This window comes from Heteronotia binoei, chromosome 5, assembly GCF_032191835.1.
Source record: "Heteronotia binoei isolate CCM8104 ecotype False Entrance Well chromosome 5, APGP_CSIRO_Hbin_v1, whole genome shotgun sequence".
In the NCBI taxonomy this organism is placed as follows: Eukaryota; Metazoa; Chordata; class Lepidosauria; order Squamata; family Gekkonidae; genus Heteronotia; species Heteronotia binoei.
Genome location: NC_083227.1, coordinates 166,358,723 through 166,372,188, shown reverse-complemented (window position 1 = coordinate 166,372,188; position 13,466 = coordinate 166,358,723). Strand labels below are relative to the sequence as shown.

Sequence of the window (13,466 nt, the reverse complement as noted above, 5' to 3'; positions counted from 1 at the left end):
TTTTTAAATACTTAGCCATCTGCTTTTAGTCATTAAACAGAGGAATCCAATCCAAGTGTTCTAATTCCCAATCAGTCTTGTTGAAAGCCAATAAAATCCCATATAGGCACAGATGGGTTTGTTTTTCTTTTGGAGCAGGAATGCAGTTCCAGCTGGCTTGGTGTCAGAAGGTGTAGCCTAATATGCAAATGCATTCCTGCTGGGCTTTTTCTACAAAAAAAGCCCTGGGCACAGAGAAATCTAATCTTAAAGAAGAAGAAGAAGAAGATGATGATATTGGATTTATATCCCGCCCTCCACTCTGAAGAGTCTCAGAGTGGCTCACCATCTCCTTTCCCTTCCTCCCCCACAACAGACACCCTGTGAGGTAGATGAAGATACTGTATTTATATCCTGCCCTCCACTCCGAAGAGTCTCAGAGCGGCTCACAATCTCCTTTACCTTCCCCCCCCAAAACAGACACCCTGTGAGGTAGATGAAGATATTGAATTTATATCCCGCCCTCCACTCCAAAGAGTCTCAGAGCGGCTCACAATCTCCTTTCCCTTCCTCCCCCTCAACAGACACCCTGTGAGGTAGATGAAGATATTGGATTTATATCCCGCCCTCCACTCCGAAGAGTCTCAGAGCGGCTCACAATCTCCTTTACCTTCCTCTCCCACAACAAACACCCTGTGAGGTGGGTGGGGCTGGAGAGGGCTCTCCCAGCAGCTGCCCTTTCAAGGACAACCTCTGCCAGAGCTATGGCTGACCCAAGGCCATGCTAGCAGGTGCAAGTGGAGGAGTGGGGAATCAAACCCGGTTCTCCCAGGTAAGAGTCTGCACACTTAACCACTACACCAAACTGGCTCTCCTTTTCAGAATACCCTTTTCAGAATAAGCCAAACTAATTTCCTTTTAATTCTCCTTTCCCTGTATCCCAAAGCATCTCATTGTTATGGCCCCTCCTTTCAACACATGTATATGTTTGTGTGTGTGTGTGTGTGTGTGTGAGAGAGAGAGAGAGATCAAGTCTTAAAATAAACAGCAGAGCAGGGCAATCTCAATGTAAATTGTGCTTGTCAGAAGAATTCTCCCTCCCTCTGAAGAAGTGTGCATGCACATGAAAGTTTATACCTGGACTAAAACTTTGTTGGTCTTAAAAGTGCCATGGGACTCTGACTTTGTTCTCTCTCTCATGCTTTCTCTATTTTTCCTTTCCCCTCCCTTCCTCCTCAAAGGAGGAGGAGGAGACCTCAGCCAGTGGAGGGAAGGGAGGTTTGGCTTCGTATCTCTCCCAGGCGATTGAGAGAGCTGACTGAAAGCAAGCTGTGAAGCAGCAGCAGTCCCAGAGGAGAAAGCAGGAGAGAGTGATTGAGGGAGCTGGGCAAAAGTGAGCTACGATGTGGCAGCAGCAGCATCCTTGAAGAAGGAAGCAAAGAGAGCCAATTGCTTGTGGGCCAGATATGAGCCCTGCAGGGGCCAGTTCTGGCCTGTGGGCCATATGTTTGACATTCCTGCATGACGTCATGCTGACTTTCATGATGTAGTGGTTAAGAACAGTTCTCACTATTTTTAAAAAATGCCATGTGTATTAAGTTATACTGTCATATCAGCTAATGCAGGCACTGAAATCTACAGACAAGCGAATCTCACAGCAGTCTGGGTATGTGTGTGTATGTACACACACACACACAGAGTTCATCAATTAGTTTAATTTAATTTTTAACCATTCAACTGGTTGGTTGTATACACGTTCATATTACCTAAACCTTCCAAGGCATCAGGTATCACTTTGCATGGTTTGATAACCATGGCATTGGTCATATTCCGGAGGGCAGCAGCCACTGCCAGCTGTAGGGAGCCCTCAGGCAAGATGCCCTCCAAAGGACTTCTTAAAACGTGAGGGATTCTATTGCTTCTTATTTCAAGGGGGAAAAAATCCTTGACATTTAATTGTGGTCGCTCATAGTTATTTTGGGATTTACTAGTGCAGACAGTCTCTATTAAAGCTCAGCATAGGGTCCTCTGCTCTGACGCTGATCACGTTTCTGGGCAATGGGATCAAGAAGCAGGTGTTGCGCTAACTTTTAGCTAGGAGACATGGTGTTCTCTCTGCAGTGCCAATTCCTTTCCATTTCCATTCTGAGGCTGTTGTTTTTCATGCCTGGCACGTAAACATGAAGGATCTTGGCATTTATTAAGCATTTATTAAGTGTATTGACCTGGCATTTGAGGCACACCTGTTATCTTTTTGCCAGGACCAAGATTTTGTCTAGCATTTATGTAGATAATAATGCCAATCTGAATGCAGCCCAATGCATATATAATTGTTCAAAAATAAAACAACGGGCTGTGCTATTTTCAAGAGCTCTAGTTATTTTTGATCAGAGCTAAATTTGTCCCACTGCTTATGAGATCTTTACCTAGGAACCCATTGCAGTTCCAGGGCTCTGTCTTAAACATTTTCAATCAATAATAAAGAGTGCTTTGAATCAGATGTTTATTTTATATTTTATGAATATCCATCTCTCCCCCTCCCATATCAGGACCCAGAGCAGCTTATCACATTGTTTTCTCCTCCTCTGCTCTACCTTCACAATGACAACCCCCAAGAGGTAGTGTAGGCTGAGAGACAGTTTTGTGCCGAGGTCACCTGGTGAGCTTCCATAGCAGAGTAGGGAATTGAACTTCATTTTCTAAGATCTTAACCCTATACTCTAACTATCATGTCACACTGGCTCCCAGAATGCACAATGCCTATAGTTCAATCAAGCAATAACTTGATGTTATTTTAGCATATTACAAATATGTGAATGTATGTACATGTGTGTGTATATTTCACTACTTCCCACTACCATTGGGTAACATCTGTCACCCACCCACTGCGGCCTTCCCCATGTTCTTGCAGGATTGGCTCTCAATCCATCTCTGCCATGCCATTGGCTGATTCTGCTGTCACCTGCCCACTGCCGGCCCCTGTCAGGCAAGAACCCTATCAGAAGACCACTGACCTCTGAGGTAGACAGTTCTCTGCTGGGGGCTTACTGATCACTACCACCTCTCCATGGGGCCCCATCTATCTTCCTTCTGGCTTGTTATGTCTTTCTTCACAGTGTCAGCTGCTTGATGCTACCAGCCATTTCCTCCCAGGGAACCTCTCTCGCCAACCTCCAGGTGCTTGGGTCCCCCCCCCCCCCATTGTGAAGAAAGACTGTCCTTTTCCTATGTGGAGGCTGCTGGCTTGCCAGCTCCAGGTTAGGAAATTCCAGATGGCAGAGATCACCTCCCCAGGAGGTGTGAGGGGGAATTAATGCATTCATTTGGGTGGGTTGGAAGACAGCAAGGCTGGGAGGCCACTCGCCCAGAGGCCTTTGGTGGTATCTTTCCAGGTTGGTGGAAAATTCCTAAGGTATCTGAGAGAGAGGCCTTTCCTCCCGGGGAACTTTTGTTGCCAATCTCCAGGTAAGGGCTGTAGAAGCTGACTGGGTGATTGCAGACCAGTCACAGACTTTCAGCCTAACTTGCCCCACGGGACAGTTGTACAGATCAAAGGGGGGAGAGGAGAATGATGTAAACCGATGCAATGACTGAAGACTCCTCCCTATTAAACAGTCTGTCAGAGAGCGACTGTTGGTCTGAAAGATCTCACTACAGGCCTCTGAGGCAGAACTCATTGGGGCCAGTCCTGACTATGGCTGCCAGTTCCAGGTTGGTGGGAAATTCCTGGAGATTCTGTGTTGGAGTTTGAGGAGGGCATAGGAGTTAGGGCTTCAGAGTAGGGTCTGACAGACACAGGTTCTTGCTGTGGAAGCTGACTGGGTGATTTTGGACCAATCACAGACTTCCAGCCTAACCTGCCTCACAGGGTAGTTGTTCAGATCACATGGGGGGAGAGGAGAATGATGTAAACTGATTTGGTCCCCCCCCCCCCGTGTGAAGAAAGACTGTAATTTTCCTATGTAGAAGCTGCACGGAGGGGAATGGCGATGGAAAGCTGAAGTCAGAGGGGCAGATAAAGGGAAGGAGATAGGGTTGCCAACTCCAGGTTAGGAAATTCCTGGAGATTTAAGCGGTAGGGCCTGGAGAGGGCGGGGTTTGAAGTGGGGTGGGACCTCAAGTACAATGCCATAGAAATTAAACCAAAAATTTCCTCCTGGGAACCACTGTTGCCAATCTCCAAGTGAAGGCTGGAGATCACTCAGAATTACAATGCTATCGAGATGCCAGAGATCAGCTTCTTTTGAGGTGTGTTTGGGGGAATTAATGCCTTCACTTGGGTGGGTGCGAAGACAGCAAGGTTGGGGGGCCACTTGCCCAGAGGCCTTTAGTCAGACATTTCCATGTTGTTGGGAAATTCCTAAGGTATCACTACAGGCCTCTGAGGGAGAGGCCTTTCCTCCTGGGAACCACTGTTGCCAATCTCCTGATGAGGGCTGGAGATCACTCAGAATTACAACTGCTCACCAGATGGCAGAGGTTAGCTCCCGTGTGGTGGTGGGGGGAATGAATGCTCTCACTTAGGTGGGTGGAAAGACAGCAAGGCTGGGGAAACATTCACCCAGAGGCCTTTAGTGGTACCTTTCCAGGTTGGAAGGAAATTCCTGGAGATTTTGTGGTGGAGTTTGAGGAAGCCTTACAAGTTAGGGCATCAGAGCAGGGTCTGCCGGACACAGGTTCTTACTGCGGAAGCTGTCTGGGTAATTTTGGAACAGTCACAGACTTCCGGCCTAACTTGCCTCACAGAGTTGTTGCTCAGATCACATAACGGAGAAGAGAATGATGTAAACTGTTTTGCTCCCCCCACCGTGAAGTAAGACTGTCATTTTCCTATGTAGAGCCTGCAGGGAGGAGGAATGCGATGGAAACCTGAAGTCAGAGGGGCAGATAAAGGGAAGAAGATAGGGTTGCCATCTCCAGGTTAGGACATTCCTGGAGATTTAAGGGGTGGGGCCCTGGGGAGGGTGGGGTTTGAGGAGGGATAGGACCTCAGACAGGTACAATGCCATTTTCTCCTGGGGAACCACTGGAGATCACTCAGATCTCCAATTGCTCCTAGATGGCAGACATCAGCTCCCCTTGAGATGGGGAGCGGGAGTCAGTGCCTTCACTTGGGTGGGTGGATGGGAAGACAGCAAGGTTGGTGGGCACTCACCCACAGCCTCCTTCTAGAGCCCATTATATTTTTCTTCACAACAGGCCTTACTCCTAGCATGTTTGTGTGTATAACTATACAGTTTTGTGCTCAGAAAAGAGTTAGCAGGATTCTTCACTGCATCAGAGACATTCCAGTTCTACAAAATGAGTTTCCTTTGGAAGAAAAAGAACCACAGACTTAAATAATTTTTTGTAATATCTGCTCAGCAACAATCATATAGGGTGATCTGGAGGGAAGGAAGTAGGCAACTTCAGTATTTTGTGCCATTTTCTGCAACCATCCAAGACTGTTTCTCTAACTGGTTTCAAAATTTAGAACAGATTTGTTTTTCTCTGGCCAGATTCAAACTGTATGAACGAGGCACCCTGTATTTTGTACTACTGCAGTTACGGATTACAGTATGGCAACATCACTTGTCGACACGCTCCCAAACTTTAAAGAGCAGAGATATTTCAATGCAGTAAAAAGATGTTACTCACTATGGTGCTACTGAATGCCACCTGAGACCGAGAGCTTTCACAGCGACCCAGAGATCTATGTCTCGCATGCCCCTGAAAACGAGCCCGAGCGCTCTGACTCCTCCTCAAGGATTTAGTGGTCATCCGTGTTAAAGTGGCTGTTTCTCCACCTCTGTTGGCAGGGAGACTGAAATGTTTTGTCCAGTCTTCACTATCGGAATCCAGGTCCTTGTAGGTCTCCAGCCGCTTGGCTTTAGTGAGATAAACAAACATTTGTGCTGTCTTTAGCCAAGACAGAAAAGTTCCAAGGCACTTTCTCTTAGCAATTTCATGTAGACATTTAATGAAAGAGGGTAACCAATCACAGCAGACAGATTGTGAGAGTGAAAACAAAGGGATGTAGGAAATCCTGTAATGCAGGAGAACTTCAAAGAGGCTATCCTGTGTAGGACAGAAGTTCTGCATCTGATTGGATTGGACACAAGAACTGAAGCCACTTGGCCCATCACCACTAGGAATATAGCAACTGGATGAGAATCTAGAACTTCCCGCAGATCTTCTCCAGTGCACACTACTCTAACTGGAAGTAGAATTATGATCTGTACCAGGGGTCCCAAACTTCTTTGTGCATGCAGACATCTATGGAATGTGACATAAGGTGGTGGACATGGCCACAAAATGGCTACCACAAAATGGCTGCCATCTTCAGTCACACAGGGAAGATCCTTATATTGTGGAGGTAGCTACTGATAATGCAATATTGTCCTGGATGTCTGCACTATGTGACCCAGCCTTCCCTTACTTCTCCCCTGCTATTTCTGTGATCTACACAAGTCGTCTCTTCTTGCTTGCTGCTCAGTGACAGCGGCCTAGTTGCCTTGTATTGGCTGTAGCTGGCGCTGAGCACAGGGGCAGTTCTACAGAATTTTCTATAAATCTAACTGATAAAGAAGATTTTTTGACAAACGTTCTGGCTTCAGTGGCACCTTCTGGATTATATGTTCAATTATACATCAGTCCAAAATGAATTACCATTTTCCTGATGCGAAAATTCCTTTCCGTCAATTGTACATCGTCGAAACACCATCTTGTTCTCAGTTAGGGTCCCTGTTTTGTCTGAGAATATGTACTGGATTTGTCCCAGGTCTTCAGTGATATTTAGTGCTCTGCACTGTATGGGCAGATCTTTCTCTTCATAATACAGGTCAATATCATTGTGAATGAAGAAAACTTGACCCAACTTGACGAGTTCGATGGACACATAAAGGGAGATAGGAATTAAAACCTGAAAAAGGACATTTCCAAGGAAGTTAGAAAGGTATCTGCTGGGCTCCTTTTCAACTTTCCTGCAGTAGCTAGGTTTTGTATTGATTGCTGCAATGAGACTTCCTGGACAAGGCAGGAAAATAAGCCATTTCCCCCTATTAAAACCCCCAGCTGATAAAGGTTTAGAGCAAAAATACTGGCACATCTCTTGTCATTTCCAGTACACTTACTGTGCTGTTCTAGCCTTTGGTTCTATGGACTGCAGTTAAGAACAAAAGAGAGAAGTTGTTTTGGGAATTGAAGTAAATCGCTGCTGAGAATCAGAGAAATCTCCTCTCAGGCAGGCCTGGCACTGGAATTTCCCGTGCCCCAGGATGAAATCCTCCCCCTGCCCCCCCTTTTGTGTAATTTTTCATGTGCACATCATCACTGGGCCCTGTGCAGCGCGTGACCCCCCCCCATTCTCAGCCCTCTCCTACTTTGAAGCAGGAGAGGGCGGAAAGACAGCGGGCACGCTCAGAGCCAATGGCTCTGAGCACATTCACTGCCACGCCACCTCCCCTGACATTTCCAATGCTGGTGTGTGTGTGTGTGTGGCAGTGGCAGGGAACTTCAGCAAGGGCGTGGGGGAGGCGGGGAGCGAGAGCAATCAGAGCGAGCGCACTCTGAGCACGTTCGCTGCCACGCTGCCTCCCCCAATGTTGCCGACGCTGTGTGTGTGTGTGTGTGGAGCTTTGGCGAGGGGGGCATGGAGCGAGCACACTCTGAGCGCATTTGCTGCCATGCCGCCTCCCCCGATGTTGCCAATGCTGGGGGGTGTGGTGGCGGCGGGGTTGGAGGAGTGGGGGCAGGGAGCAAGCGCACTCCGAGCCGGCAGCTCTGAGCATGCCCGCTTTCTTCTCAACTTTGCAGAGGCTTTGCAAGCCTCTGCAAGGACGGGAAGTTAGTGGCACGGGACATGTCGGGAGAGGGCGTGCCTCTTGGCGCCCCTAGGCCTGTGGTGCTCTAGGCGGCCACCTACTTGGCCTACTGCCATGCACCGGTCATAAGAACATAAGAGAAGCCATGTTGGATCAGGCCAACGGCCCATCAAGTCCAACACTCTGTGTCACACAGTGGCAAAAAAATTTATATACACACATACACTGTGGCTAATAGCCACTGATGGACCTGTGCTCCACATTTTTATCTAAACCCTTCTTGAAGGTGGCTATACTTGTGGCCGCCGCCACCTCCTGTGGCAGTGAATTCCACATGTTAATCACCCTTTGGGTGAAGAAGTACTTCCTTTTATCCGTTTTAACCTGTCTGCTCAGCAATTTCATTGAATGCCCATGAGTTCTTGTATTGTGAGAAAGGGAGAAAAGTACTTCTTTCTCTACTTTCTCCATCCCATGCATTATCTTGTAAACCTCTATCATGTCACCCCGCAGTCGACGTTTCTCCAAGCTAAAGAGTCCCAAGCATTTCAACCTTTCCTCATAGGGAAAGTGCTCCAGCCCTTTAATCATTCTAGTTGCCCTTCTCTGGACTTTCTCCAATGCTATAATATCCTTTTTGAGGTGCGGCGACCAGGTCCTGTTCTCATGTGCTGGGAGTAAGATATGACTCAACCATTCTTATTATGGGATGAGGACACAATTTTGCCAAAGTCAGCTGCAGCCAGAAAAAATACTTTGTGCAAAAGTGTAGCAACTAATATTCTTGTAATTACTCACCTGGTAACAACATGCGGGTATATTAGGCTATATATGACTGGAGTCTCCCAGAGTTTCTTTTTTGTGTCTGTGAGGATAGGCGTGCATAGCTTGTAACTGTTAAAAACAAAGATTGTATCTTGTCCCCCCCCCCCCCCCTCCACTTCCTTCGCCCCTTCAATTGTTTTGGATGGGCACAATTGCATTTCTCATGTAACGTATAACATCCCTTCAGAATCTTACAAACAGCTCAGAAAACTATTTTCCCCTCATATTAATGAAATCTGCTTTGCTTATACGCAAGCAGCTACTACAATAGTGTGACTTGGCCAACGGGGCCACAAAGCATCGGACTCAACTGTGTGACTGAACAACGAACTACGCTACAAACAACAAACTACAATAGAATGGCAAAATGAATGTATTTTTCTTATCTCAGGCACTGGCTCCAAATTGCTCTAACGGTTTACCTCTTGGTCCCCATTTATCTTCTTTTCCCACACCTATATTACTTCTATATAAAAACCCAAATAATTTTTTTTTAACCTCGGTTGTGGAACTATTATGATAGTAACATCCAAAAGAAGGCAGGGTTTCTGAGCTTTTAATGGCTAAGTGGAAGAGGGCATTTGGGCAGCTGCAGCCCAGTATGGAGGGGCAAGAAATACTATACCCATTTTACACAACTGTCAAAGGTTTGAGAATCTACTGCATCCAGTCATCCTGAGATACACCAAGTAGAACTTCCAGACTAGAGAACAGGACATGTTCCTGTGAGGAAAATCTATATTGTATTATTAAATAGAGCTCTACAAGGGGCTTCCACAGGTGCACACCTGGATTGTCAAATGTGCCCTCTTGTTGCTGCCTTCGGTATCACATAAAATGTTACTTTGGAGTGTCCCTCCAGTCATCAAGAGCATGTTTACAGGTGGTGAGAAGAGCTCTGTTGGGAAACTCTGGAGTATATGTACATAACTCCTTTGGAAACTGGCCTCAGACTGAAGTCAGGACATTTACTGGATAACTTTAAAAATGCAGCATGGTAAAGAAGCAATAAAATACAAGAAGAATGGGGAGAAAAATAAATAAAAGAAGAGGAGGAGAAGGAGAAAATTGGATTTATACCCTGCCCTTCACTTGGAACCTCAGAGAGATTTACAATCTCCTTCCCTTCTTCTCCCCCCAACAGACACCCTGAGAGGTAGTGGGGCTGAGAGAACTCTTTTGAGAACTGCTCTTCAGAGAACAGCTCTGAAAGAGTTGTGACTGTCCCAAGATCACCTTGTAACTGCATGTGGTGGAGTGGGGAATCAAATCTGATTGTCCCAGATTAGAGTCCACACTCCTAACCACTATACCAAATAGTGCAGGGTATATGTAGTTTAGATTTAATCAACAGGGGATAAGACTATTCACTAATTGCAATCTTAACAAGGCTGTAAATGAAACTCCCAGACCCCTGCCATTTTGGAATATTCAGTGCACTTCAAATAATCACCTCACAGTATCACTGTGTGCAGAGTTACTTCAGTCTAAGTATATTGATTTCTATGGGTTTAGACTATATAGTATTGCACTATTAGCCTTCTAGCCTCTCTGTAAGGAAGGTCAGTATTATTCTCCCCATATTGCTAAAGTGGGGGGAAATTGCTGAGACTGAGAGAGAGTGGCTTGTCTAAAGCTGTCTTGCAAACTCAAGGGCAAGGTGAAGTTTAGCTTCCTGGCTCACAGCTCGCACCCTTAGCCACCATATGACTCCTCTGTTCACTTTAACAGCTTGAGCCTGCCCATGTTAACTCAAAAACATGTCCCTCTGACATTTCAACGGGACTGGCCTTAAACCTTTTCCCTCATCAACAGTACATATTTTCCCACCTGTAAAAGGATGATCATTGTCAGGAACATGTAGAAACCTGCCAGAGATGGAGAAAGATAGTTGCCATTTATGTCTGGGATGATATACAAGGGGCGCTCTACGAAATGCCCGTTCCAAATGCCATGGCCTGCAAAAAGAAGCAATCAAACAAGCTACTTCAGAATAAGAACACTTGGGGGTAGGGTGAGGGAAAAACAACTGGCAATAGCCTAGCAAATTTTTTGGTCTGTCTGCAAAGAACTGATACTGCTCTTAGATTCAAATCCAAAAAAGCTTCAGTAAAGTAATAAATCTGACTAGATATCATAAAATAGGGAACAGACATGCCTTTGAATTCTCCAGAACTCTCTAACAGGCTGGATGTTAAATACAAATTCTCCCCTTGTGGCTTTTGGATTTTTTTTTTTACATGGATCAACATAGCTACTTACAATTTTTAGGCTAGAAAATTTTGCCCTTCCACTTATAAACCAAACAAATGGCTCTACAAATTATCATTCAATGGTTGCTGATTTTGAAATAAACCAAAATTTAAAAATTATTACCTAGATTTTGTATGAAAATAATCTCGTCTGTTTAAAATCCATGAATAAATACATATCATGCTTTTGACTGAAGTCCACAAAACAAATTACAGCTTAAATAAAATACAGCAATTTAAACAGACAATATTTGAAAAAGTAAGACAATGTCACCATACTAGCATCTACAATAATGAACAATATTATCCATTCATTCCTCCCCCCGCCCCATGTCCTTCCATCTTCAAGCAGCATTGGCCTCAAATCACCCACTGAGTTTGGGGGTGAAATTGCTTTCCCTAATCTTAGTCCAGTACTCTCACCATTCCATTATATCATCTGCCTCAGGTGTTAAAACCGATACCTTGCTTTCAGCCCAAAGGCACACTTCAAGAGCTAGTTGTTCAAGGTCCCCAGATTTCTGAAGGAAGGATGTACCACAGAAAGCTCAGAGAGCTTGCAAAGACAGATGCAAATCTGTTTAAGAAGTAACCAGCGTTTATGTCCATCTCAGGTCTGAACCTTTTAAAAACATTTCTTGTAAATGCAGCCCCATTTCCTGAACAAAACTGCTTATAAGTTGAAATAACATTTCAACCCAAGAAATTCATTTTTGATCTGAAGTACCAACATTCCAAAAGAATGACACTAGAGCTGCTACTCAACTGAAGAGGAATCTTCACTTTTTGTGTTTTAACAATTTATTAATAACATATGGTTACAATATTTAATTGTCTTTTTCTATACTTAGAGGAATCTTCACTTTTGAGCCTTTTGTCCTCTTAGGCTGCTTAATTTTCTGGCTTGCTGCCATGTTCCTTCAAGGCTAACTACTAAAATAAACTTGATGTAAATCCTGTCAGTCCCATGTTTTGCAATACGCTTGTTTAGTACGGAAATCAAGATACAGTTATAGGTATTATTACATTATTTGCCAAATATTTCTTTGTGAAAGCTCACAAAGTGGACCTTTTAAAATCAGAGTCCGACATCCTTGCAAATCATAGTCACTTGAAGACAGGATCACCGCAGACACTAGAAAACAAGCCCTTTCTTACTGTTTATTGAAAGTGATTGGTTCTGGCAGTAGCAATCTAGGGAGTCCTCAAAAGTGAATGATTAATTTCGCTTTTGAAGTTTGTTTCTTGATCAAAATTTCTGTCCATGTTGCATGGTTTCCAAAATATTATCCAGGGAATCCTGAGGTTCCTCAAGTAATGGTTTCAGGAGGATATCCATGCTGGTCTGCAGCTGAAGAGCTAGATTCATGTCCAATAGAACTTTAGAGAACAAGATTTTTGGGGGTTGTAAAGTACTGGGGTCGGCGCAGTAAGAGACCAGAGTCGGAGAGTGATTTCAGCAAGCTTTACTTCAGGAACACCAACACAACTGAGCTCTATTCAAACCTCCCGCTCCTTTTATACAATTCTTGCCCCCTTCTGATTGGACCTTAACTATGTACATGGATTGGCTATTTACAGAGGCCTAAGGGCCTATCAGGGTACAGTATGAGCCTAGATGTTGATTGGCTACTTATGTTTCAATCCTTCCCCTGATTGGGCACGCTTAGGCCTTCTCTGGAACCCTGGTGTGGAGTACAAGCTTGGCTTGTTCAGCTTCCCTCCAAAAGTAACAGTTCTCCATTTGAACCTAGGACACAACACCCCTCCCCCCATAGTTCCAGCTATCAGGTGACATAGTCCTGGAGATATGCCGGAGGGCGGCGGTCTCGTGTCGAGCGTCGGAGCTCCGAGGGGACTGGGCGTTCTGACTCGGTTGGTGGTTCCGCGGCTGCAGAGCTGGAGGCATCTGGGACGGCGGCCCCGGAAGACCTGGGTTCAGCTGCGCGGTCGGGGGTCTCCTCCTGCTGGGCTGAAGCGGGCTCCACGGAACCCTGTTCTGTGTCAGGCTCACGGGGACTTACGTTGTCCGGATCTGGAGCCTCTGACCTTGGCTCCCCGGCAGGCAGGCGACCACGGAGTTGGTCGATGTGTCGCCTCAGGAGATGTCCACCCTCCAAGGTCACTGCATAGGAGACCGGTCCTGTGACGTGGTCCACCTTTCCAGGGAGCCAGGCGGGGCCAGTGGTGGCATAGTTCCGTGCCCACACTGTCTCACCTGGGTAGAACCCTCTGGGGGCTTTAAGGTGTTCCGGCGCCGGTCGCCTGTCTGGGGCTCGGTCAGGGTGCAGCTTGTCCAGCTGGGTGGTGATGCGGCGGCCCATGAGGAGTTCGGCTGGACTGCGACCTGTGGAGGCGGTGGGTGTGGTCCGGTAGGCCATTAGGAAACACGCCAAGTCTTTTGGCCAGTCTGAGGGGCCCAGACGGTTCAAGGCCTCCTTTGCTGTGCGCACCATCCGCTCTGCCTGGCCGTTGGTGGCTGGATGAAACGGGGCAGAGCGAATGTGCCTGATGAGGTTCCTGGCTAAGAAGTCCTGGAACACCGCAGACGTGAATGCTGTGCCGTTGTCGGTGACGATGGTCTCCGGCAACCCGTGGGTTGCAAAGA

At 46.1% G+C, this 13,466-nt stretch overlaps 1 protein-coding gene across 1 annotated transcript in view; it reads right to left on the bottom strand.

Annotated features, from left to right (window-relative positions):
- ATP10B (ATPase phospholipid transporting 10B (putative)) overlaps positions 1 to 13,466 on the bottom strand; it is a 115,066-nt gene that overhangs the window by 50,918 nt on the left and 50,682 nt on the right. Inside the window, exons 6-8 of the mRNA XM_060240639.1 lie at positions 10,437 to 10,564; positions 6,628 to 6,880; positions 5,617 to 5,846 (exon numbers count right to left, since the gene is read on the bottom strand). Of these exons, the coding sequence (XP_060096622.1) occupies positions 5,617 to 5,846; positions 6,628 to 6,880; positions 10,437 to 10,564 (611 nt within the window). The remainder of the gene's footprint in view (positions 1 to 5,616; positions 5,847 to 6,627; positions 6,881 to 10,436; positions 10,565 to 13,466) is intronic.